Source organism: Colossoma macropomum, unplaced genomic scaffold (genome assembly GCF_904425465.1).
Source record: "Colossoma macropomum unplaced genomic scaffold, Colossoma_macropomum, whole genome shotgun sequence".
NCBI classification, from domain to species: Eukaryota; Metazoa; Chordata; class Actinopteri; order Characiformes; family Serrasalmidae; genus Colossoma; species Colossoma macropomum.
This window is the reverse complement of record NW_023495761.1, coordinates 1,189,954-1,214,620: the sequence shown is the minus strand read 5'-3', so window position 1 is coordinate 1,214,620 and position 24,667 is coordinate 1,189,954. Positions and strand designations below refer to the sequence as shown.

General features: G+C 40.5%; 1 protein-coding gene across 13 annotated transcripts in view; it reads left to right on the top strand.

Moving 5' to 3' along the window:
- Positions 1-24,306, top strand: part of LOC118803002 (activating transcription factor 7 interacting protein) — a 52,216-nt gene extending 27,910 nt beyond the window's left edge. For 6 of the 13 annotated variants that reach the window (XM_036563491.1, XM_036563484.1, XM_036563483.1 and 3 more), the window contains 14 exons: positions 13,269-13,331; positions 14,318-14,703; positions 15,074-15,431; positions 15,966-16,150; positions 16,660-16,806; positions 18,196-18,270; positions 19,181-19,233; positions 19,477-19,538; positions 19,685-20,356; positions 20,997-21,040; positions 21,928-21,985; positions 22,134-22,226; positions 22,535-22,569; positions 23,254-24,306. In XM_036563491.1, coding sequence (XP_036419384.1) covers positions 14,335-14,703; positions 15,074-15,431; positions 15,966-16,150; positions 16,660-16,806; positions 18,196-18,270; positions 19,181-19,233; positions 19,477-19,538; positions 19,685-20,356; positions 20,997-21,040; positions 21,928-21,985; positions 22,134-22,226; positions 22,535-22,569; positions 23,254-23,727 — 2,625 coding nt within the window. In that variant the 5' untranslated portion in view covers positions 13,269-13,331; positions 14,318-14,334 and the 3' untranslated portion in view covers positions 23,728-24,306. Of the gene's footprint in view, positions 1-3,267; positions 3,671-4,660; positions 5,217-13,268; positions 13,332-13,753; positions 13,930-14,317; positions 14,704-15,073; positions 15,432-15,965; positions 16,151-16,659; positions 16,807-18,195; positions 18,271-19,180; positions 19,234-19,476; positions 19,539-19,684; positions 20,357-20,996; positions 21,041-21,927; positions 21,986-22,133; positions 22,227-22,534; positions 22,570-23,253 lie in introns of those variants that run through there. The other 7 variants (XM_036563489.1, XM_036563488.1, XM_036563490.1 and 4 more) reach the window with 7 other exon arrangements.
- The last annotated feature ends 361 nt before the right edge of the window (positions 24,307-24,667 follow it).

Sequence of the window (24,667 nt, the reverse complement as noted above, 5' to 3'; positions counted from 1 at the left end):
TAGCAATTGCTGCTGTGAAGCTGATGAGTTGGGATTAGTTATCACAAAGATTGGATCTGTAAAACAGCAAAAATTAGCTGTTGTTACCCACCTGTCATCCACAAACAGAGTAGCCTCATCATGCCTTTCAGCTTTCGATGAACCAGAAATCAGTTCTTTTTCGACAGCTGCTTGTTCGAATTTTCCTGTTCCACCTGAAATGTTGCAGCTGGTACAATTTGGCGCCTCAGGCTAGCGTAGCCTCTGAAATAACCGGCGCAGCTTGTCGGACAAAGTACAGAAGAAATAAAATACGCCTCCTTCACGGATGTATTTTAACCATTCAATAAAAAGAACTGACATACGATGGCTTTTGCAGTTCTGCGTCTTATTTTAATTTTCAGTCCCTGCCAAAGCCATAGGTTATGAAGCTAGTGCAGTGTAAGCCAAGCTAAGATTGAAATTCGGATGCTAATGTGCTAACACAAACGAATCCTTAAAATTTTGACAACTGCGTTAATTACAGCTCTATGTGTTCACACAGCGAGATTACAGCGACATAGGAGCCAAGTATGTAATATACTTCAGGACGTGTTTTTCATTAGTGAAACAGCACCTCGATAAAATATGGCATATGTTTTAGATCATTGATCAGCTCTCAGGCTAAGGCAGAGAAATATTGGCCAACTGCCGTTTGCATATTTGTGCTGAAAATCGGCCAAAACAGCCAATCAATCCTTCCGTCTCTACTGGAAACCATATTATGTTGCAAATATAAACTCCAACCTAAATTCTTGGGTTGAAGGGGATTTGTGGGTTGGCTTGCTGCAATATGCAAACGAATCTTCAAATTGAACATTAGATTAGAAAATTGTTTCTGTACTGTGAGCATCTTGACATACACATGTCCAGATGTGATTTTGTGGATGATTGGATGAGTCACAGCTTTCACACGATCCAACAAACATTAAATCATATTGATAAAAAATAATGTAGGCCAATTTCTAGCCATGTAAAAGTGTTCACTTGTGTAGTTTTCATAAATTGCAAGTTATATTGCATTTGCAATCTATCACAATAAAACTGCAATGTTGAATTGAGGCCTTATTTGTTTTATGGGAAAATGTGAAACCCAGGAAAAGCAAATTAACATGCCACTTGTTAAAAGGTTTGGCCGTTTGCAAGAAGTATTGGTTGCGGCTTTACATGCTACTACGTGGAATCACTTTGTTGTACAGAGACCAGGGTGGGAACACAGAACCATTGTTGAGGATTCGCACGTCAGCAGAGGAACAACTGGTTTGCAAGCTTCTAAGAATTTACAAGCCCACATGTGAAAACGGCATATGGCTGACATGCAGCTGGATCACCGAAGCAAAACGTGCTGATATCAGTAAGCTTGGACATGAGTTCAGCTATGAGATCTACTTCAGTAAAGCACTGAACCTCTGATGGTACTTCACTGTCGCACCAGATGATCAGCTTGCTTGAAGGTTATTTGAAGTGAAGTTGTCCTTTGCGCTCACTGCTCCTAGAGACGTGATATGCTGCGCTGTGTGTTTAGATTGCTAAGAACTTGTTAAACTAAGTGAAAAACAGATCATGGCTGTGAAAGGTTGTTTTCTAAGAGATTACCGACTGACACACCCATAGAAAGATTTCGGTATTGCTCCCTCTTGTGTTGAGTCTAAGGTGTGCATTTCCACACCCCTCTCCTGTGTGAGAATGGTATGATCCATGGCTAGCTGTAATTTTCCACTCTCTTTGTGCAGCAGTGGGGGAGGGTTTAGTCTTTACAACATTCTTAACTACAGATGGAGCCTTTTTTATACAATATTTTATAGTTATTTTCAGTGCATTTTGTGTTTCATCCTCTTGAATCAGGGCTTGATTTTGCTTAATGAAGGTTTTGCTCTTTTCTGCTGCAGTGTTATGCAATGTGTTGTATTTTCGTTGTTGGTGTGCGGATCTTTTTGAAGTATGTTGTGGTGTGTAGAGCTACACCAGAAAACCGTGTGCTCCACCCAACAGCACAAGTCGTAGTCCAAGTTGAGTCCCCCCCCCACCCCGTTCTTCCTGTCTCTTGCGCCTACATATGATGTGCCCTTTAGTCTGAGAAAGGCTAGCTTGCTTCCCTGAGTGCATACTTTCTTTTGCAAGCAGTCTTGGCAAACTAGTGAGCGAGAATTAAGAAAGGTTAATCTTCTGTATTCTTTGGGGCACTTTCTTGTCTGATTTCTATGGTTCCTGATTTAAATGGTGTTTTAATTGTCATGGATTTTGTGTGGTGATCAAAATGTTCAGAATGAAAACTGAAATTACTTATCTCTACATCGGACATAGCACACTTTTAGCATAAAAGCAGAAGTAGATCAATTAACATGTTCTAGAAAATAGCAGTTGGAGTGACCCACTTTACTCTCACTGTGAGATCGCAAGATCAGGGATTGTGTGAAAAGGGACAGGTTGTGGTTCATGCCCTTTGCCCCTGTTGTTTTAAGGCCTAATAAATGTCAGGCTACAGCTTTTATATTTTGTAAAGAATCAAGGGAAAACTCATTTGACTTGTTCGGTTCCACACCCCTCTCCTGTGTGGGAATGGTATGATCCGTGGCTAGCTGTAATTTTCCACTCTCTGTGTGCAGCAGTGGGGGAGGGGTTAGTCTTCAGCGTTACAGCATGTTGTTTTTGACTGTAGATAAAGCCCATTTTTGTTCTGTATGATTTTTTTTAGTAGTGATTTCAGACATCTTGTTTTGCTATTTACAGCTTATACATGTAATATCAGGACTTCGGACATGATGCGCTTGCTTCTTGCATGAAAGCAGCGAGATTCGCTTGTTAGCTTTTATTGGGTGAAATTCAAGTCAGTCACTGTAGGAAAAAGCTTGGTTGGAGTGATTCACTTTACTCTTTCTGAGATCACTAGTTCAGGGGTTGTATATAAGGAAAATGAAAACAGCATATGGCAGATGTGCAGCTGGATCACAGGATCACAGTGTGCTGATATCAGTGTGCTCGGGCATGAGTGCAGCTATGAGAGCATATTGCTGTTTGCTGGGCTGTGTATTTAGATTGCTAAATGCATGTTAACCTAAGTAGAAAATAGACCATGGCAGCGAAGTAAGGTCATCTTCTAAGTGATATCCGACTGACACACCCATGGAAAGATTTATCTTGCTCCCTCTTGTGTTGAGTGTGAGGTGTGCAGTTCCACACCCCCCTCCTTATGAGGATGGTACGATCCGTGGCTAGCTGTAATTTTCCACTCTCTTTGTGCAGCAGTGGGGGAGGGGTCAGTCTTCTGCGTTACAGCATGTTGTTATTTTGTCTTGTTGTGTAATATTTTAAAGTCATTATAGTGATTTAGTTTGTTTTCCTTCTTAAATACGTAGTCTAAAGCTTGATATTGACTTGGATCAAGTGCCTAATTTTCCAATTTTTTTATTTTAATTTAATGCAGCATGTTGCATTTGCATTGTGAGTGTGACGATGTTCTTACACAATGCATTAGCAACACCTGATTACAGTGTGCTCCACCTGACAACATATGTTGGAGTCCTAGTTGAGTTCTCAGTCTCCAGTTCTGGCTGTCTGTCTCGCCTACATATTGTGTGCCCTTTAGTCTGAGAGAGGCAAGCTTACTACCTTGAGTGCATACTTTTCTCTTGCAACTGATCATGGCTTGCTAGTAAGTGAGGTTAATCTTTTTAATTTCTTTTCTTGCCTTGATTTCTATGGTTATTGATTCAAATGGTGTTTTAAGTCATATTCATTGCGATGTAGTTTTATTTATTTAAAAAATACACGTATTAGCATGTCTTGACTTCGGAAATGGCGCATTTTTAGCATAAAATAAAAAGCAGCGTATTGACGTGTTAGCTTGACTTGGGCTGCCAGTCGTGAGAATTCAGTGCAAACAGTTGGGGTGACTCCCTTTATTCTCACTGTGAAATCACTAGATCAGGGATTGTATGTGAAGCAGGACGTTGTGCTTCATGCCTTTTTGCCTGTGTTGCTTTAAGGCCTAATAAATGACAGACTACAGCGTTATAGTCTGTAAGGAATCGGGTGGAAACATGTCTTGCTCCCTCTTCTGTTGAGTTAGACTTGTGCAGTTCCACACCCCTCTCCTGTGTGAGAGTGGTACGATCCGTGGCTAGCTGTAATTTTCCACTCTCTTTGTGCAGCAGTGGGGGAGGGGTCAGTCTGCTTGCTTACAGTGTTGTTCTTAACTACAGATTTTTGTTGTGTACAGTATTTTATTGTAATCTAGAATAAACAGACATTTGTCCTCTTGAACACTGTCTCTGACAGTAATGCATTTGCATGAAAACAATGAGTCGTTAGCTTATCTTGGATCAAATTCAGTGGTTATCCATCCTAGAAAAGCTGGAGCTTGGAGCTATACTTGTTCTGTGAGATGACCGAATCATGGGTTGCATATAAGGACAAACTTGTGGTTCATGCCTTTTCACACGTTGTTCACAGGTGTCTGCAAGACAGTGCTCTCATATACACCGGGGAGAGCCTCCATATGCTGTGCCATAGCAGGCTTGACACAAACATGAGCTATTACACAGTTATATAGTAGTAGGCTGTGTTCTTGGAGCATTTTTAACACCTTTTGGCTTAATTAATTACAGGCTACAAGTTTATGTAAGAAACAGAAGCTAGTCTTGCTCCCTCTTGTGTTGAGTTTGGGCCGTGCAGCTGAACACCCCTCTCCCATGTGAGAATGGTATGATCCATAGATGTCTGTAATTTTCCACTGTCTTTGTGCAGCAGTGGGAGAGGGTTTAGTCTGCTTCCTTCCGCCATGTTGTCTCTGGCCACAGATGGAGCTTTTTAATGTTATATTTGATGTTTTTAGGCTGATTTTAGAGACATTTTGTGTGGAAGGTTCTCATGAAATCCATAGTGTGAAGCTTGTTGTTGTTGATGAGATCCAGAGCTAAATTTACATTTCTTTGACGGTTGTGCCTTGTGGTGTTTTTGCATTGTTACCGTGCCAATCTTCTTACATTGTGTTGTGTTAATAGCAACACCTGAAAACTGTGTGCTCCACCCAGCTGCATGTGTTGGAGTCCTAGTTGAGTTCTCCTCCCCCTCCAGTTCTCTGTCTTGTGCCTGAATAATGTGTGCCCTTTAGTCTGAGAGAAGCTAGCTTGCTACCTTGAGTACTTACTGTCTCTCGCAGCTGATCATGGCCAACTAGTAAGTAAGAATTAAGAAAGGTTAGTTTTTATGTTTACATTTTCTTGCTTGTTTCCATTGCTTAATTCTGTTTTATGTTGTTTTTTTTTCATTGTCGTATCTTGCTTTCGACATTACAGTTCTATCATAGTTCTATCGCCTTTTGCATGTTGCTTAAATGTGCCCGCAAGATGGCGCCCTTGTTCACCATTTAACAGGTCATAACAGATTGTGCGCCAACAGTAGCCATTACTCAGTTGTGTAGTGGCAAGTTCATGTTCCTGGAGCTTTTGTAATTTGTTAGACTCAATTAATTACAGACTATGAGTTCATTATCTGCAAAGAATCATGGGATTCTCTCTTGCTCCCTCTTGTGTTGAGTGTGAGCTGCTCAGTTCCACACCCCCCTCCTTATGAGAATGGTATGATCCGTGGCTAGCTGTAATTTTCCACTGTGTGCAGCAGTGGGGGAGGGGTAGGTCTTCTTCCTTACACAGTATTGTTAATGACTACAGGTTTCTGCTGAGTTTATTTATGTAATGTACATTATTTTATGCTTATTTCAGAGACATTTTGAAAATGTATTCTGATGATTGGTAATGATAAATGGAACCAGGGCCTGGTTTTGTCAGTGCTGTGCCTCATGTTGTGTTTGTGTTTTGAACGTATGAGTCGTCATACACTATGCTGTGGTGTTAACAGCAACACCCGAAAACAGTGTGCTCCACCCAAAAACATGTCATGGGGTCCTAGTTAAGTCCCCCTCCCTCTCCAGTTCTCTATCTCTCCACACCTATATATATATATAATATATATATATATATATATATATATATATATATATATTGTGAGAAGCTTGCTTAATACGTTGAGTGCATACTTGCGCACACAGCTGATCGTGGCCAACTAGTAAGTGAGAATTAAGAAATATTAGTCTGTTATATATATTTCTTGCATTGCTGCCTCATTTCCTGAGTACTGTTTTATTTCCTGTTTGTGAAATTTACTCACCTTGTTTATTTTAATTTTTTCAGGAGTGTTTGCAGTTGATTTCGAACATTTGCAATGAAAATTGCTGTGTTTTGCATTTGTTTTTTTTTGAGGGGGGGGTGGGTGAGTCTAGAGAAATAAATATATATCAAATATTAAACAGGAATTTGTATTTATTTTAAATCCTAATTTTAACACTTAGCACGAGTGGATTACGATTAACATGTTAGCTTGTTTTGAGTGACCAGTAATGGGGAAATCAGTAGCTTGAAACTTGTCACTGACCACTGGTAAAAGCTAATGCTTGGAGAAATCCCTCTTGGAGGTGGGGTTGTATATAAGAAGAAACTTTTGGTTTGAGACATTTTACACACATTTTATAAATGTCTCTGTAGGGAGAGCTGTGTTACGCCACACCATTACAGATTGTGCACAAACCCTAGCTATAACACAGTTATGTAGTAGTAGGTCATGTTTTTTGGAGCTTTCATAATGAATTGGATCTAATTCATTACAGATTATGGGTTTATAGTCTGAATAGAGTTATGAGAAAACTTGTCTTGCGCCGACTGTTGTTGTTTGAGATACATTGCTTCTCACCCCTCTCCTTTGCCAGAATGGTATGATCCATGGCTAGCAGTAATTTTCCACTCTCCTTGTGCAGCAGTGGGGGAGGGGTCCGTCTTCCTTACGCCATGTTGTCTCTGACCACAGATAAAAATGCTCTGTTGTGTCCGATTTTGTTTGTTTGTTGTCCTTTTGAATGTGAAGATTACTGTTGACACAGATCCAGTGCCTAATTTATTTATTTATTTTTCTTTTTCCTTAGTGTTGTGCTTTGCGTTGTTACTGTGCCAGTGTTGTTACACTGTGCTGTGGTGTTAACAGCAACACCTGAAAAGTGTGGTCTACCCGACAGCATGACTGCTAGTTGAGTTCTTCATCTCCTCCAGTTCTTTCTGTCTCTTGAGCCAACAACCTGTGTGCTCTTTAGTCTGAGAGGCTAGCTTACTACCTTGTTTGCATGTTGACCATTGCGCCTCTTAACTAGTAAGTGAGAAATAAAAATTAGTCTTTTGTATTTATTTATATTTTTTTGCCTGAGTTCTGTTTAATTGTTGTATTATCTAATCAGTTTTCTCAAACTGCCTTATGTTCAGATTATTTCCAATATTAGAAGATTTTTATTGATACATCTTGATGTGAAATGTGTTGAACATCGCACAGTTTTAGCATGAAAACGTTGAGATTAACATGCTACATCGTCTGGGGAATTCAGTGGATTAAAACAAGTCATCTGCTGTAGAAAAATCTAGAGGCTGGAATGATTCACTTGCTCTATGAGATCACTCGATCAGGGGTTGTGTATAAGGAGGAGCTTGTGCTTTGTGCCTTTTTTGCCCACAGTGTTAAACATGGTGCTCTCATGTTCACAAAGGAGAGCCTCGATTTGCTGTGCATGTGTAGAGGAAAGTCATGTTGTTGGAGATTTTTTAAAAATGAATTACGCCTAATTAATTACAGGCTACAGGTTTATAGTCTGTAAAGGATCATGGGAAATTTTTTTTCTTGCTCCCTCTTGTGCTGAATTTGAGCTGTGCTGTTCCACACCCCTCTCCACTGTGAGAATGGTACGATCCATGCCTGTAATTTTCCACTGTTTGCAGTTGCAGTGTGAGCACTGTGCTGCAGTGGGGGAGGGGTTAGTTTTTGTACTTGTACTATTTTGTATAACCTTAGAAGCTTTTTTTTATGACCTTTTTTGTTTGTTGTCCAAAATATTTTAGTGTGAGTTTAAGGTTATTTCGTAGATTGTGAGTTATTATATCGATTGAGCCAACAACAAAAGTCTCCTAGGTTTGTTGAGTAAAACAAAAAAACAAATCAAAAAACAAAAACCATTTTAAAATCATTTAAAAGTGCTGCACGTAAGAGAAGAACTTCAGTGAACTAGAGTGTATGCACTGCTTCCTCACTAAGAGTAGCAGATGAGGCTATGTTTCTCTGTGGAGAAGTTCCCAACTGAAGCTAAGCTCAATTTTGCCTTGCTTGTGTGGACTTGTGTGGACCATTTCTAAAAGTGGGTCGTGTATAATTTCTTAGCATTCATTTAAAAATAATCAAAGGCAGCCTAATTCAACATTTATTTACGCAGATAACGTTTTATAATAAAGAATTGAAAGCAGATTAAAATCTAAAATCTATCAAATCAAGCATAAATGTAGTTATGCGAATGTTAAAATTTAAGGATGTGCAGATTCACCAGTCTATATCAGTTCAGTGAGCTAAATGAGATGAGAGAAACTCTATTGATCCCCAAAGTGAAATCAGTTATTCCAGAGTCCTGAGTGTGGACTAGGGATGTGCACAGGCCCTTGAGTACTTGGCTACCCCTTCAAATACTGAAATTACAATTCAGCTATCTGTTACGTTTCATCACAGGAAAATGGAGTAAATATACAGACCGGCTATTTGGTGAAACGCCGGTTTTATTTTTTAACAGGGCTGTACAAGGTGGCTAGTTTGCTCATACATGTGAGTGTGTATATATATCGTGTTGCACTTTACTAGTAAAACTCATGAGTGCCTTAACGTGTTTTTGTTATTAAGGATGTTACTGTAAAGGCAGCGATAGTGTAGCTTTATCGCTGTCTAGACTAACTACACTAGTTGATGGTAGCTAGGTCCAACAAACGTGTTGGCACATCGTCCACTGAGGAGAAAAGACGAAGATTAGCATCCAGGGTTGTACCCTTCAGCTCTGGTAACTTCACTCAAAAACCTGCCGATTTCCTGTGGCTGTTTAGGAATAATAAAATATTTAAGTATTCCTCAGTGTGCTTCTGAATTTTTGTGCAACACCAGTGTGGTCACGTAAGAAGGTCAGTCTACAGTCCTATGTTGATTTTGACCAAAGTCACCAAACATTATAACCCTGCAGTGCCTTGTTTTCTTTGGCACAGTTAACCAATGATCTCTCTATTAACTGTTACAGGTAGCTGGATATCAATTTTTTGGAATGCACGTCTCTAATGTGGAAAAAGATGGAAAGCTTGATAAAAGTTTGGCAAAATGCAAAACGAGTTAGGCAGCAGCAAACTACCTAGACATTCATGACCTATTCAATGTGACTGCATGGACTCTGGGGTGTAGACAGTGTGTGTTTCTTCAGGCTCTTAATGCCAGCCCTATCGAAACCATTGATAAATGTGTTTAACCCACTTGCCAACAGCTCTGCATGGTCCAAATCAATTACTGAAGGGATTGGATTCTTTATATGTATGACCTGATTGAGGATATTACTTTTTTAAGTTGACTGATTTGTCTTGTTATAATTTGAATTTCTTAGGACAAATGAGTTTCCAAATAGGACGTCATGGTCATCGAACTGTGAGAGCACCTTTTAATGTATCCTATATTTTTTTCCCTTTTCCTCCAAAGAACAAGCTTTAAGTTCTTTCTTCAAACTCAGCCCTGCTGGTCAAAAGCAAAGCATGATTTTTAAAGGGATTCTGTTTTTCGCAAAGCTGTACTTTTGCCCTCTTTGAGTCAGAGAGGCGGGGCCCCATCAGTAAATTTTTACCCCAAAAACAATTCATGGTCTGTTAAGACTTATTTTTTCTTTTTGAGCTATATCGCATATTTTGACTGCTGTTGCTTTACTACATTTTCTCTGCAAATTTAAGAGGTTAATATTTTAATTCTGTTTAAGTTTTAGATTTCAAAGTTATGTTCACTAATAATTATTTCTAGGGATCATATGTGCTGATACAAATATGATTCACACATTTTCTTTTCAGCCATACTTGTTACAGCCATGTACTAATGACAGGCTTTTGTTGTCTGTCGTATAATGACACAAGCTCACCATCGCCCCCTACTGCGAAATCTGTCTTTACGATACTTTACATTGGTTTGGAAATATCACATTTAATTTGTCTCCACTCTGAGTCTGTGGACAACCCACATTTAGCCCAAGATTTCTCATGGTTGTCCCCAGTTAGTTTATCTTCCTCAAATACTGATGCATACAGATGGTACAAAAATATCCCCGGCCTTAAAATGTATACTGAGGTTCGGATTGCGGTATGGTCTTAAAGGTCCAGATTGCGTTTGTTTCTTGCAGACTGTAGACCACTGTGATAAATGGGAGGGCCATTTGTGTGTGGATTTGGACGGATTTGCTTCTCCGTGGTTTTGGGCTGCTGCATGTAGAGCTCCTCACCAGAGAATGTACACTCTTGGAAACTCTGGTTTATTTGAGAAAGGAATTGGCGAACATTCAGTTTTCTTTTAGTCTAGTTTCCCATTTAATGATCTCCTTTGCTAGTTATATAGGTAAGACAAGGTCATTAATTTTTGCCAGGCTGCTTCTGGCTGTTATACTAGTGAATGCTGATTGTTTATATTTCTGTCTGAAACAGGAAGTAAAAGCAGGAAGATGGTGGAATTGCAGAGATTGTGGTGTTTTAACAGAACTGACAACTTTCTATTTTTTTCTTTGTGTGTAATTTTTTTTTCTTTATTTGAAACGTTATGAATATGATCAATCGCTAAACTTTCTACTCTGTCTTTCAGAAGCTAATATTTAGGTTATTTGCTGAATAATATTTTAAGAGCGTAAATGCTTACCAGTCGTGTGAACAGGTTCACTTTTTTTGAATTTGCAAATTTACTTTCCATAGCTTTTGCATGAACATAGTCTTATTTGTTAGACTTCCAGGATACACACACTCTTGTATAGAGTCTTAACAAGTGCATTAGCATACACTGGCATTTAGGACCCTCATTAGCAACACTGATTTTGATGGGATGTAAAAGGACCATGGTTGCAGGTTGATGGGTGACAGACTAGGCTGAAATCAGCAAAGAACACTAGCTCAAAAGGTTATGTAGAACTAGAACATTGCGGTACCAAGGTACTAGCAACAAAAAATTTAAATTCCTTCAAAGATATTACAAACCCGGAATGAAATCCTGTAGCGTCCTCTTGCTTAGGGTAAAGCTGAGGATTAAAATGTAGAGGGTTAAAAAAAATACATGCCTAAAAACAAACCAAAAAATTTCTTTTACTAAAGTGGTAGCAAAAAACAGATTCAGCACCACGCTAGCATCCTCTCAGGAGGCTAAGCTCGAGATCTGTTATTGTCAGGATTGATTCAGCTTCAGCAGCTGCAGAGAATTAAACCCTGGCGGCCATCTTGAGTCCCTGCAGCGAGAGACGCTCGTTTCCTCGCTGCCTTTGCTGTGGGGGGAGGGGAGCGCAGAGGATATGTGCCATGAACAACAATATTGGAAAGGGGATGGTGCTAGTGACTAGCAGCCATTTTTTGGGGAAAAGTCTTTCTGTGGAGCCAGGAGAGAGGAAATGGAGGAAGGAAGGAGAAGTCTAGTGCCTTTACATTATTTCTGTCCTACAGGACATTTTTTTTATGCTTGTGTAAGCACTTAAACGTATGAATAGCTGTGCAGGTTCCAGCAAGGTAAAGGACTGTTTGGGCAAGTCTGAATTTGTGTGGTGGGTCACTGAGATCAGTTGCTCAGGTTACGAAGTTCCCTTGGTACATTTCTTCTTTCCTGCAAACCATGCACTTTTGCTTGCATGCTAATGGCTAATCCTGCAAGTGACCTTGCACTTTACAGTCCCTTTGAGCTGATCCCAGGGTTTGTGTCTCAAACCAGGTTGACCTCAAATGCAGGTTTCCTGCAGTGAAGTGTCGTTAGCAGCATTAGCGTCTAGTAAAAAAAGCTAGCCCGTCTCATTCCTTGACCTTCAACACGATATAAGTAAAAATGAAATTTCTGAGCTGGTTGCCATGGACACCAGACCTTGGGGATGGAATGCAAACGTTCTGACAGGAAGCGAGAGAGGCGCTGTGCAAACAGTGCAGGAGCAGATGTTGCTATATTTAGGGGCCAGGCCATGCGCACTAGCACAAGTGCAGCTTGCCCATGCAGCAGTGCAGCAGCAATGCAGCGACTTGTTGGCTGTTTCACGTGTGAAGGAAAGAGCACGGTTTAAGCTAGCAGTGCATGTCATTTTCACTGGTAGATGTGACGTGCTAGCAGAGATGCACAAATGAGGGGGATTAGCATTAAGATACAATAAATTTTATTGTATAACTTAAGTTAAATTATACACAACATTAGAAGGCTGCTCTTGCATGTAAATGCAGGGATCATGTCCTGTGCGCCTTTATTAGGGAGACGTTTATTTTCATCTGTTGAGGTAACTATGGCCAACACAGGGCAGATTTGACAGATGGAATGAGTTATGTGTAGACTAATTTGTATGCAGGCTAGAGCTTCAGTTATTCTGGGTGCGACTCTGGTGTTCTGCCTATGGTGGTCTATGTTGGCAAGGAATAGAAGCACAAAGATAAATAACTTTTGATGAAATTAGTCATTCTAGCCACATGGAGGACATGCATTTTTAATCTTCTGGCTCCATATGAGAGCAAAAATGCAAACAAGTGTTGATAGTGGAACAACGTTAAAAATGTGAAGTTAATTTAAGAGATTACTGTGAGTATGATTTTGTGTAAAGTTATGATAGTTAATTTTTTACATGTGCCAAAGACTGTTTAGTGCTATCATGACTCTACATAGTCTGACTACTACAAAAATATGATTGTGTTAAACAGTCACTGTTAGCAGTACCGATCCTCAATTTGAACTTGTGCAAATATGTACCACATTCTGCTAGGAAAAGACATGTAGACTGAAATGTACACTTCAGTGGAGCTGTTACAGTTGCAATACTGACCTTTTCCCTCTAAAAACAGTAGTTGTTGCAGTATTTGGCAGGGATTTCTTAGTCATTTAGCCATTATTGCTTAGTCATTGGACTGTTGGCCTTTTGCACTATTCTTATTCTGACAGTAGTTTTGCTGTCGACAAAAATAAACATGATTAATTTGTTTAGATTAACATTTGACTTGGAATCTGGTTCCTAGTTCAGTTTAAATGGGAGGAACGTGCTAGCGCTTTCCTCTCTGGGTTCATCATTATGTGACACTTTAGGCATTGATTAGTAAAACAGTTGTTTGCGTAAAGAATTTTTTTTACTTATTTCTCTTTTTCTTTATGTATTTTCTCCTCAGATTCTGGACCAATCCTGTGGTCAAATCCATGAACAGGGAGGTACTGAGGAACACAGCAGTCAGGTGAGACAAAATGATTTTGTGGGCTTTACATGGCTTTGTGAGGATTTAATCTTTTGACTTCTGTCAAAGTCTTTTCCGCTATATTCTGAAACATTTTCTTTACATACCTTTTTTTTATTTATTTATTTTTTTTTAAACCATCCTCTGTTTTTCACAGTGGACACACACAGCCCAGAGTAAATGATTCTGGGTAGTGTTAGCACTTTCTGCTGTACCAGGGTGAGAGACAAATATAAACACAATCTTGAATCCGAGCTTCGTATCGAAATTGGAACTTGTTACAAGATCACAGCATTACATGTGCACCCTCTGTTGTCTCTAGCAGACTCTGTAACCTGCTGTCCTGATTGGCTGAGCATTGGGCCAGTGAGGTTGAAGGGGGAGGAGACAAATGCTGGGATTTCACCCCCTCCCAGTTTTTCAATCAGAAGCATTTTGCTCTGCCACTGTTGAGGAGCTAACTAGTTACTGTGGCAATTTGATAGGGGACCTGGATTGTTTTATGTCTTATTTATTTCATTTCACCACAGACTTAGCTTTATACTGTCTGGTCTGCTGAGACAAACTGCTGAAGATGATCCTGTAAGCAAACATTCAGGTGTAGTTAAAGTCTAAATAGGCTTTTCTCTCAGGTTTAACTGCCTTTTCAGGACTTAACAGTGTCCTGTGGTGGGGTAACTGCTGATGAGTGGCATTGCGACAATGGCAGCTGTAGTTTGTTGTGTTAAAAGGCAGCAGAAGTATGTAGAACAATGCAAAGTCTGATCTGGTGGTTGAGTACCACCTAGTGGTACTTCCTAGATAGTGTTCTAGGAGCAAGGATAGTGGTCTTGGACAATTGAGGTGGACATAGCTGCTGAACTGAACGTAACTAGGTTAAATTCAATATTTGGGAAAATTGACTTCTCTCTCTCTCTCTTACATTACTTTTACTTAAGTAAAAGAAAAAGAAAGTGAATAACTTACCACCTTGTCTGTCTCTCCAGTTTACGCAGGTGAAAAAATGGAAGTCGCTGTGCCGGAAGAGCCTCAGAAGAAGATTTTCCGTGCCCGGAAAACTATGAAAATGAGTGACCGTCAACAGCTGGAAGCGCTCCACAGCACCTTGTCCAACGTGGCCTCCAACTCTTCGTCTACCCCCTCCTCTTCCTCACGGCCACAAACACCGCTGGTGAATGGAACCCACATGGAGGATGGACAGAAGGTGAAAGAGAAGGAGAAAGACTTGCAACGGCAGTCTCCCTCTCTCTCCGACTCTCGATCGCCCTCACCTTCTGTGAAGAAAGGGTCAGAGAAGGGCAAAGGTGAGGAGAAAAAAGGAGAGAGGAAGGATGAAAAGAAGCCAGAGGAAGCCGACACCGACAAGATGGAAGTGAGTGCACAGTCTGGTACTGCGAGAAGTTGGATGTGAAACCGCTTCTGCAGCTTGTTTACATACATTTGCTTAATAGCGCAAACCCATCATGCCATGCATTACAGATAGTGGAAGTCAAGGAACATATTGTTGCCATAATTAGAGAAATCTGTCAATCTGAAAGTTTTCAGGAGAGGAGAGGGGATTTGTGTAGTTTTACCAGAATTGCGTCAACTTCAGTTTTAGTGCAGAAGTGTGAATCGGGAATGTAGTCTGTCTGTGTTTTTTCAAGGGTGTTTTTAGGCAAAAACTTGCCAAAGTGTATTGCTACATTATTTCTCTCCTTATGTGATTATATAACTAAAATCCTTTTTTTTCCCCCTCTCAGACCTCTAAATCTGACAGGAAGGGTGACCCGAAAAAGACGCCTGCGGACCAACTGTTCAATGGAGAGACTGCCGCCATGGATACAGATGGCGCCCCACTTGACAACGGTTCAGCAGAGGAGAAGGAGGAGAAAGGCATTAAGAGCTCCTCGTCTTCTGCTTCTGGTTCTCCTGCTGCCGGCCTGGAATGCGACCCGGAAGTGAAAGAGGGCTTCCTGTTTCTCAGTGAGGAAGATGAGGGCCAGGGAGAGCGGGATGAGGTGAAAGAGAAGAGCGAGGAGAAGATGGATCTGGATGCTGTGAAAGACGAGAAGAAGGAGGCAGAGGGTGCGCAAGGATGTAAAGCTGCAGATAGCACAGGTAATTAGTGCCCTTCCAAAAAGCAATAAAAAATGTGGAGAGACAAAGAGTGAATACTCTGCCTTTCTCTACGTTTCAAAACCAGCAGGTAGTGCTCAAATAATTCTGCCACACACACTTTAAACAATCGAAGGCATGCTGCTGCAGTTCAGTCCAAACTTGCAGTGGAGTTACAAACCTACGCTGTGGCACTACTGAGGTGCTAATTGTTGTGCATAGTTGAATTTTGCATTTTATGTAACAATCCTTGCTGAAGTCTTAAGTTCAGTAGACACTATTCTTGTACATGTGCTAGACAATAATCTAATCTTAGCTTGACTAGGACACACCCATCTAAATCACTAACACCATCTGTCTTTAATATAACCACATGGTTATTTTTGAGAGTATGATAGTGATGTTTTCACTATCATTTTTTAATTTCTGACCTGGAATAATACGTCTTACATTCTTGTCAACAAATTGAGGATCCAAATTTTAGATGCAGTGTACATTCTAAACCAAATACACTGCATCTCCTTTCCTCATAAACAGGCAGTGGCACCCCTGCAGCTAAGAAGAGGTCCTTCTCACCAGAAGGGGGGAAAGATGGACGAAAAGATGTAGATATTAAAGAGGAAAGAGATGGGAAGAGAGCAAGGGTGGAGGGAGTGGAGCTTGAGGCCCAGCTAGAGCTGAAGATCACAGCCAATGCAGGCAGCCGTCTGAAACTGGAAAAGGTTTGCTTGTTTATCATATATGAGTTTTAGTGTGGCCATGTGACCCATACTGGATTTCAATTTATAAAACTGATATTTACGGCTCTAAAATGTGATTGGTTTAGCCATGTTTATAACAATGTCATTATAACACATATGACTGCATATAGTAATTGAGTCCCTTATTAATAAAGTTAACTCTGAACCATAGCTTACTGTTAACGAATAATATAGCTTGGCTTAAATTGTTGATTGTGATTATTAGTATTAATTAATTGTGTACTTACATGTACTAATATGTATTTTAGCTTATTGTAGGTTGTCTACATTTTATAAGGCAATTAGCCAGTTGAGGCTTTGCATTGCAGTGAAGTAATCATGATTAATGTTGTTTGCTGCTGTAAAATCACTGTAACGTCCAATTTTTGCTTTTTAAACGATGTTGCCAGTTTTGGGTCCACTTGCATCTTTTGCATTTGCTAGTGTTTTCTGTTCTTTATCATGTCATTTGTTCAAATCCATTCTCTCAGGTGGTGCAGCAGCTGGTGGAGGATCGGTTGCGGGTGCTACAGCTGACCGTGTTTGACCGCAATCTCAAAGAGCTCAAGGACCGGGTGGAGAAGATAGACTCTGCCACCAAACAGCAAAATGCTCTTCAACACATCAGCACGCTGCAGGTGAGTGCTGACCCAGGACCTGCTGCGGCATGTTTTTCTAGTTTTACTCATGAGGATATGAAAGAAAAACTTGCCGTAGATTACTGCTCTTATTCTGGCATGTGCTGTGAACAGACTTGAGACTTACATGAGGAAGCATACATTAGCATATAAGTGGTTCCCAAGACTGAATATTTATCAGAATTATAGTGATTAACAGGGTGTAAGAAGGTGTATGTTGTCATTGTTAATTGTGAGAAAGTTTGTAAACCTTTTGGAATTAACTTTATTTCCATATCAGCGGCTCCTAAAATGTAAAAGCAAGCACCACCCACGTTTTGCAAAGTCAAATATTTATTAAACTTTTTCAAATAATCAAGTATCTCGGCCTCTGTGATTTAGTATCTTGCACTATTGGCAATAATCTTCTGTGCAGTGCTTTGGAGGTGTTTTGAACTATTTGATTGCTGCCACAGCGTTCAAGGTCAGGACTCTGACCTGGCCATTCTAACAGAATGATACAGACTGAATTCAAACAGACTGAATTTCTGTTTGGACCACACTCATTTTGTAATACATTCTGCTGCAGAAGTTCCTGTTACAATTTGGGATTAATTGGTTCTGTGATGACTGCAGGCCAATCTGGTCCTTCATACAATTCAGCTGCCTCCACCATGCTTCACATTTGGGATGAGGTTTTGTTGTTGGTTTGCAGTGTTTTTTTTCCTTAAGGCATGTAGCATTATGGGGGATGGTCTAAGATTTAAGCGTCAACATATAAGCCAAAAGATGACAAAACAGTTGTTCACAAAAAAGGCCTTTAGCATTATGTGCATTCACAAACACCAACCTTTTTTCTTAGCTGACCATGGACCACAAACCTTGGACAATAATCTCTTGCTTCATTGCATTGCGGTCAACAAATTAAGGATCATTCAAGTTTGAGATGAATTGCACGTGCAGTAGAAGCTAAAATACGCTGAAATATCATGAACTTCCTTATATTCTTTCTGCCAGTGGTTGCCTTTGTGATAACCATTCAGAAACACCACTCTAGTTCGCTGTCCGATCATGATCACGGGTGTTGTCAAGTGTAGGAGACGACTGCAGATCCTCAGCTGTCACTCAAGTGTTCTTTGTTGCATATTTGAGCATTCTACAGTGAATCTTCACACTGATCATTGTAGGATGCTCACTCCTAGGAAAAGCCGTTGACGGTCCATTTACAAATTAACAATGCACTAGAGGAGCCCCAAGTCCTCACAGATTCTTTTCTAACCCATTCTAGTCTTAGCAGCTTCAGCCTTTTTTTCCTGAGTGCCTCCAGAATCATTTGATCGAGAGCAGATAACCAAAAACTCAGATTTTTTTTCCTCACATTTGTTGCACTTGGTTTGTCTTTGGTTTCAGGCTAAGATTTCACGTCTGTCCAAGAAGTTTGGAGCTGCTAACCAGGCAACAGAAAATTCCAAAAAAGCTCAAGAGGTGAGTTGGTGTCTTGTAGCTAAAGCAACTCGTTAGGGGTAGCCCACTTTTGACGCTGGCCCTTATTCATCAAAGAATAAGGTTTTGAGCACAAATGATAAATCAGCTTCAGTTTGTAATATCAAGCGCCAGCCTACCAGCACCAAATTTATGTATCATTTACAAGAAGCATGCCCTAATTCATGCAGATGTTTTGGTAGAGAGCCAGTAAAAAAAACAGCATTTAGCATCTCGCAAGCCAGTGGCTGTTCTTGTAGAGTTTGAGGTCAAGCAGTGAGCACAGTACTCCCCCTACTGACCAAACTTCATAGTGTTAAAATTACGATAAATGGAAAGGATAAAATGTGAGAAACAAAACATCTGTTGTTTTAAGAAGGTAGAATGATGTAATTGTGTAAAATAACACATTTAAATGCTGTATTACTACAGTGTATGAGATGCTCCTGCACTAGCTGTGTTTCAGATTTTTCTGGCAGCATCAGTAATATAAAACAGAAGCACAGTGTAGTAAAATGGAACATGGAATAATTGCGGCAAATGCGTACATCCACTTTTGTACTGGATTACTGTGGACCTAAATTATTAGTATTATTCTTTATTTTTATGCTTAAAATTGATATTGTAGATGATGCTGTTAATAGCTTTGGTTAGTTAACCATGAATCAAGCTTTTTTTAGGTTGTCGGATGTTTACGCTCAAATTTATTCACATTCCTACCAGCTCGTGAGTTTGATGCAACAGATGAAATTTGGTGAAAATTGCGTGCAATCGTTTTACGATCAGATTTGACCATGAGCAACTTTGAGAAATAAGGGCCATTATATGCTAACAGCAAAGACATACTATATTACGTTATTATATTTTACTACTATGTTGTATGTATCAGAAATAGTAATGAGTACTTCTGCAGGCTGCTGCTGCAAAGGCTGCTGCCACAACCAACACCACCACAGCAACTCAGCGGTGAGCACTTTCTGCATTGGGGCTAATTTAATCTAAAGACTGCCTGAGAGAGAACTGCTGGTTCAACTTCACTTTGGTTTACTGCTCCTCTTCAGAAGCACAATTAGTAGACCAAGACTCCTCCTTGTGGCTAAAATAGAAATACTTCTACGTTTGCATTTAGTGTTCCAAACTTTTTTGGCGTTTTATCATTTGTTGTTTAGTTGATTTTAATGTTGTTTTTTTTTTGTTTCTTATTTATAGCATCGAAAGGACCACACTAGATCCGAAGCAGCCCAATGCTCCGGGGTCGACCAGCTCTACCGGTGAGATTTTGTCTTAAAATTAGGGTCTGGAACGTTTTGCATGTTTTTGAATTCATGATTCTGGCATCCTATTTAATTCTGAATTGGTGTCAAAATCGTTTACATTTTAAAACTGGATTAAAGACTTTTTTTGTGTCCTCCTTTAGCTACCCCAGCTCAGCTTAAACCTCTCTCCACTCCAACTACGCCAACTTCCTCTGCTTTGGCTGCTCCTGCCCCCATCCTTCAAATCCTCTCAACAACAACAGGCTCCACCCCTTCCTCCTCTACCTCTTCTCTGACCGGCCAGGCCCAGCCAGGCACTCTGCTGCTGCAGACCCGCCCCAATACGGGCGTTATGAATACAAACACGGCCACATCAGGGGGCCAGTCCATGTCCATCCAGCCTTTGCTGATTCAGCTGCCGCTGGCCATGGCCAATGGACAAGCAGGGACTTTAGCGGGGGGCGTTGGTCTGATCCCAGTGTCTTCACTGGCCACAGTTAATAATCTTAACAAAGCCAAGACCACCACAGCTACCACCACCATTATCCTGCAGAAGTCGGCGGGCAATGTTGTCTCGTCTTCCTCACCATCGTCATCCTCCACAGCTCCACAGATGTCGTCAGGCAGGTCAATGTATCAGGGCGGTTCAGGGGCTGTGAGTTCACCCAGTGCTGCTGTTTCTGTGACAACCGCCCGCACGCCAACGCAGTGCGCGGCCGTGGTGGGAGTGGCTACAGCCTCGTCGTCCCCAGCAACCACAGGCCCTGCAGCAACGGGTTCGGCTGCAGCCGCGACCTGTCCACCTTCTGCATCTGCAATGGCCTCTAAGACAGGTGTGTGTGCATGTTTGCGCCTCTACAATGTGTGTAAAGTACTGTTGGGTATTTTTCAAGATTACCAATAAGTCCATTTTATATGTCGTTGATAATAATATTGTTCATATGGTACATTTAAAAAAAAGTCTTTAGTCTGTTTGCTTAATCCATAAAAAATCAGCACTTTTTAATTTGGCCACATGATGGCATCAAGTGGTTTCTGTCAGTACCTGCTGAGCCTAAAATATGTTGTAAGCATCTTTTGAAAGACCTCCTTTGTGCAAAAAAACTAAAGCTGGCTTTATACTTCAAACAGAAACCGCGCCTTTTGTTATGAGACCTCGTCCTGTCCGCGATTGGTCAAAATATTACAGAGACACTTTTGTTAATGCACCAGTTTTGTTTTCCAGATTTCCAGACATGGAATTTAACTTATTAGGCGTATTAGAAAGATGTCATTTTGATTATATTTACGACTGTGTGTTTGCCAGTGGTTTTTCCATTTAGTTCTTTAGTCGTTTGTAATATATAGTTGCTTTGACCGTTACCTTTGCAGTGAATCATTTGTGTGTGCATTCCTTACGTTTCACACATGTTCCACGTGCTTTATGAGAGCATGGTGTATAATCTTTCTTTGTTATTCTCTTTTCACCTGCAGATAATCAAGCCTCTAACTCTACTCCAGCCAAATCTCCTTCTCAGGTATGTGTAGTATGGTCCAGCTTCACTGTTAGGAAATTTCTGTTTTGCCGCTATTCAATTCATACATAAACTCGTTGCCTTTCGGCAAAATTCACTGCTTTGAATGCTGAATATGCCATACATGTAAATCGTGTAGATTTGATGATTTTATAGTTTCGTAAAAGTGGGCCACATTGCCAACAGAAATCTATGAGAGATCCCCTCAGACACAGCACAGCAGCAATTCTTGGTCATTATGCAGGCAACACAAATATAAATAACACATTTTTATTTGCCAATCAGAACTATATCAGTTTCATTTTCAGATTCATTTTTTCAGTAGCTTGCAAGTGTTAGGTGACAAAGATTAACGTGTACATAGTCTTTGTTGACAACAGAGACAACCAGCTTTTATTTATTCTGCATCTGAAATTGATAATACATTTCTGTGGACTGGCATAATTGCCCTGAGAGCTAAATGAATGTCTATCATAAGTGGCAACCATCGGGGTCCAAGCACTGTGCAAGTAATGGAGCCAATAGAACACAATGTGTTTTCAGAATAGCCTTTATATGGCTCTCAAAAGATTTTGTATACACTGATCTTTTGACCTTGATATGGTAAGCAACAGATTTTTAACAAATAAGAATACCTAGAAAACAGTACAATATTTGGTTGACTTGCATTTGTGTAGTGAACTCAAAGAACTAAATTACTCCACAGTAATTACCCCTGTATTTTAGTGTCAGCATGTACCAGAATTTTATGTTATATCATTAAATTATTAATAATTAACCTAGTAACAGTGCTACTGGACTCTTCACCACAAGTGATTGGTTTCTGAACTTCCTACCTTTTTCATTTCTCATGAGTTTTTATGTGTTATGGCTTTCTGTTGTTTCCTCAGTCTGCTCGGCCCAAGAGTTCATTCATAGATCTGACTGAGGATGATGATGATGTGCAAGGTAAAAGACTACACCTCTGGTTTGCCTTTGTGCTTCCCCTTCCATTACCCTTTATCATTTTTCTCTCTTGTGTTGTGGTTATTTGTTTTGTGTTCCTTCACTCCCTCATTGTCCGGCTGGCTTTGTGTGTGGGTTTGTGTTGTTATAGTGACAGGCGTGCAGAAGGCTACTGCTTCCTCTATTACCACCACTACCCAGAGACTCTCAGGGCCACCCCCGTTAGTCAGCTCCACCTCTGTTGGTGAGTTTTTTTTTTTTGGGGTTTTTTCTTTTCTTTTCTGTCTTTTGTTTGTTGTTCTGTGTTGTAGACCTATACATCCCTATTGGTAAGTGACGTTCATTTTTTTTTTTCTTTGCTCGTGTCTCACATCGATCTTTCACCCTCTCACTCCATTTTACTCTCTTACCCTGGTTATTAAATCTGTGTGATCATTCTCATTTTGTTTACATATGAATTGCACAGCGCTTCATAAAAAGGTTCAAATTTGAATGAAGCTAGATGGTTACTTTTTGAGATCAGTTGTCATTTATTCTTTTTTTCGTTTTCAGCAGGTCGCTCTGCAGTGCAGCATCGACCCTCAGTGGTGAGTACATGCAACTACAATTCAATTTTCAAAAGAGAAAAATAAGTTATGAATTATAAATGCTTTGTTTTTTTCCACAATTAGATTGAGATGTATCACTAATACAAGCAACATTTTGTAGCTTGTCTTACTCGCCTATGTTCGCTATACATGGCTGAAGTTGAACAAATGTGATTTCTTTTGCGTACATGTGCTTTAGCTGTGAGAACACAAACCTTTTTTGAAATCGGATTTAAGGCACTTTCATGGGGTCCCAGATCAGAAATCTGATGCATGGTCATGTGATCGTAATAAGAATGATCAGATTAGAATTTTTTCCCTTCATCGTCCAGTGTGGGCAGAATATCAGCAGCATCTGACTCGAGTGTGAGGCCTATTCGCAAAAGGCCAGTGTGGCTGCGAGTTTTCATTCCAACAAAGTGTTGAAGACTTGGACCAGTTCGTTAAACAAGTGGAATCAAGTCTGTTCACTATGTTTACAGTTAAAACCTGCAGCCACACCAGCCCTTTGTGAATAAGATTGGATGCTCCTGGTCAAACTTGATCGTAGACTTTTAGTGTACAGGTTGTTTAGTCAGAAGTCTGTTTACACTAATAATAAATATTGGTTGCTAACACCAACAAATGTGAACGTATTAAAGTCATACTCTGGATTGATGATTCACTATTTCTGTGTCCATCCAGGACTTGCCTTCTAAATCCCGTCCAGGCTCATCCTCCTCGACTCCTCTTCCTCCATTGCCGCTAGCCCCGACCCCTCCTGCAAGGCTGCCCCCGGAGGCTGCCCACACCTCGCCACCCCAGCAGCCGCAGTTGAAGCTGGCCCGCGTCCAGAGTCAGAATGGTATCGTCCTGTCCTGGTGCGTCGCTGAAACGGATCGCAACTGTGCGGCAGTGGATAGCTACCACCTATACGCTTACCATCAGGACCACCAGGGGGCAGCAGCCAGTGGTGCTGCCTCGTCTCAGTCGCTGTGGAAGAAGATTGGCGAGGTGAAGGCGCTCCCCCTGCCCATGGCCTGCACTCTGACTCAGTTTGTGTCTGGTTCTACTTACTACTTCGCTGTGAGGGCTAAAGATGTGTATGGACGCTTTGGGCCATTCTGTGAACCGCAGTGTACAGACGTCATCAACCCGCCATCCTCGGGCTCCTCTTGAGCTGGATGAGTATCTTAGGCTGGAGAAGGAAAACTTGGTGTAGTTGGCGTAAAGGACAAATACACAAACATTGGTAAAAAATTGAATGATTAACTATACATCAGACTGCTGGTTTAGTTAAGACCTTTCTGGTATTAGAAATGGTGCGAGTGAGGACGGGACATTTCAAACATGCAGTACACGTGCGCACACACACACACACACACACACACACTAAAACACAGACCTGCACACTATCCAGTTTGACGTTATTTTAAGGAAACGTTGGAGTTGGCACCAGTGTGAATCCTCCCCTAAAAGGAATTTTCCATGTGTAGAATGGTTGTACAGAGTTAAGTGTTGAACCAATAGGTCAGATATTTATACGTTGTATTTGGTCTGTTCAAATCTTTTTTCTTTTTCTAAGGATAATTTTTTTTTTAATAAAAAGACATTCAATACATTGCACGTATGCTCCATAATATGGCCTGGTTTCAAACTACACAAAGTTGGTGGCATTAATGCTTTTGTAATGTTCTGTCTGGTAACCAGACACCCTGAGAACAACGTTCAAATAAAGGTATTGACTTGAAAACAAAATACAGTCCTCTCTGTCTCTTGAGTTTGATGTATGTCATTACATATTATAATTGTGTTCACTTCAACTAAATGCACTATATAGAACAGTATTGGGACACACCTCCTAATTATTGAGTTCGTGTGGTTCAGCCACACCCATTGCTAACAGGTGGATAAAATTGGGCACATATCCTTGCAATCTCAGTAGACAAACACTGGCAGTAGAATGGGTTGAGCTCAGTGGCTTTAAACATGGCACCGTCATAGGATACCACCTCTGCCACAAGTCAGTTTATGAAATTTCTATCCTGTTAGATCTGCCCCAGTCAACTATAAGTGCTATTACTGTAAAATGGAAACATCTAGGAGCAACAACAGCTCA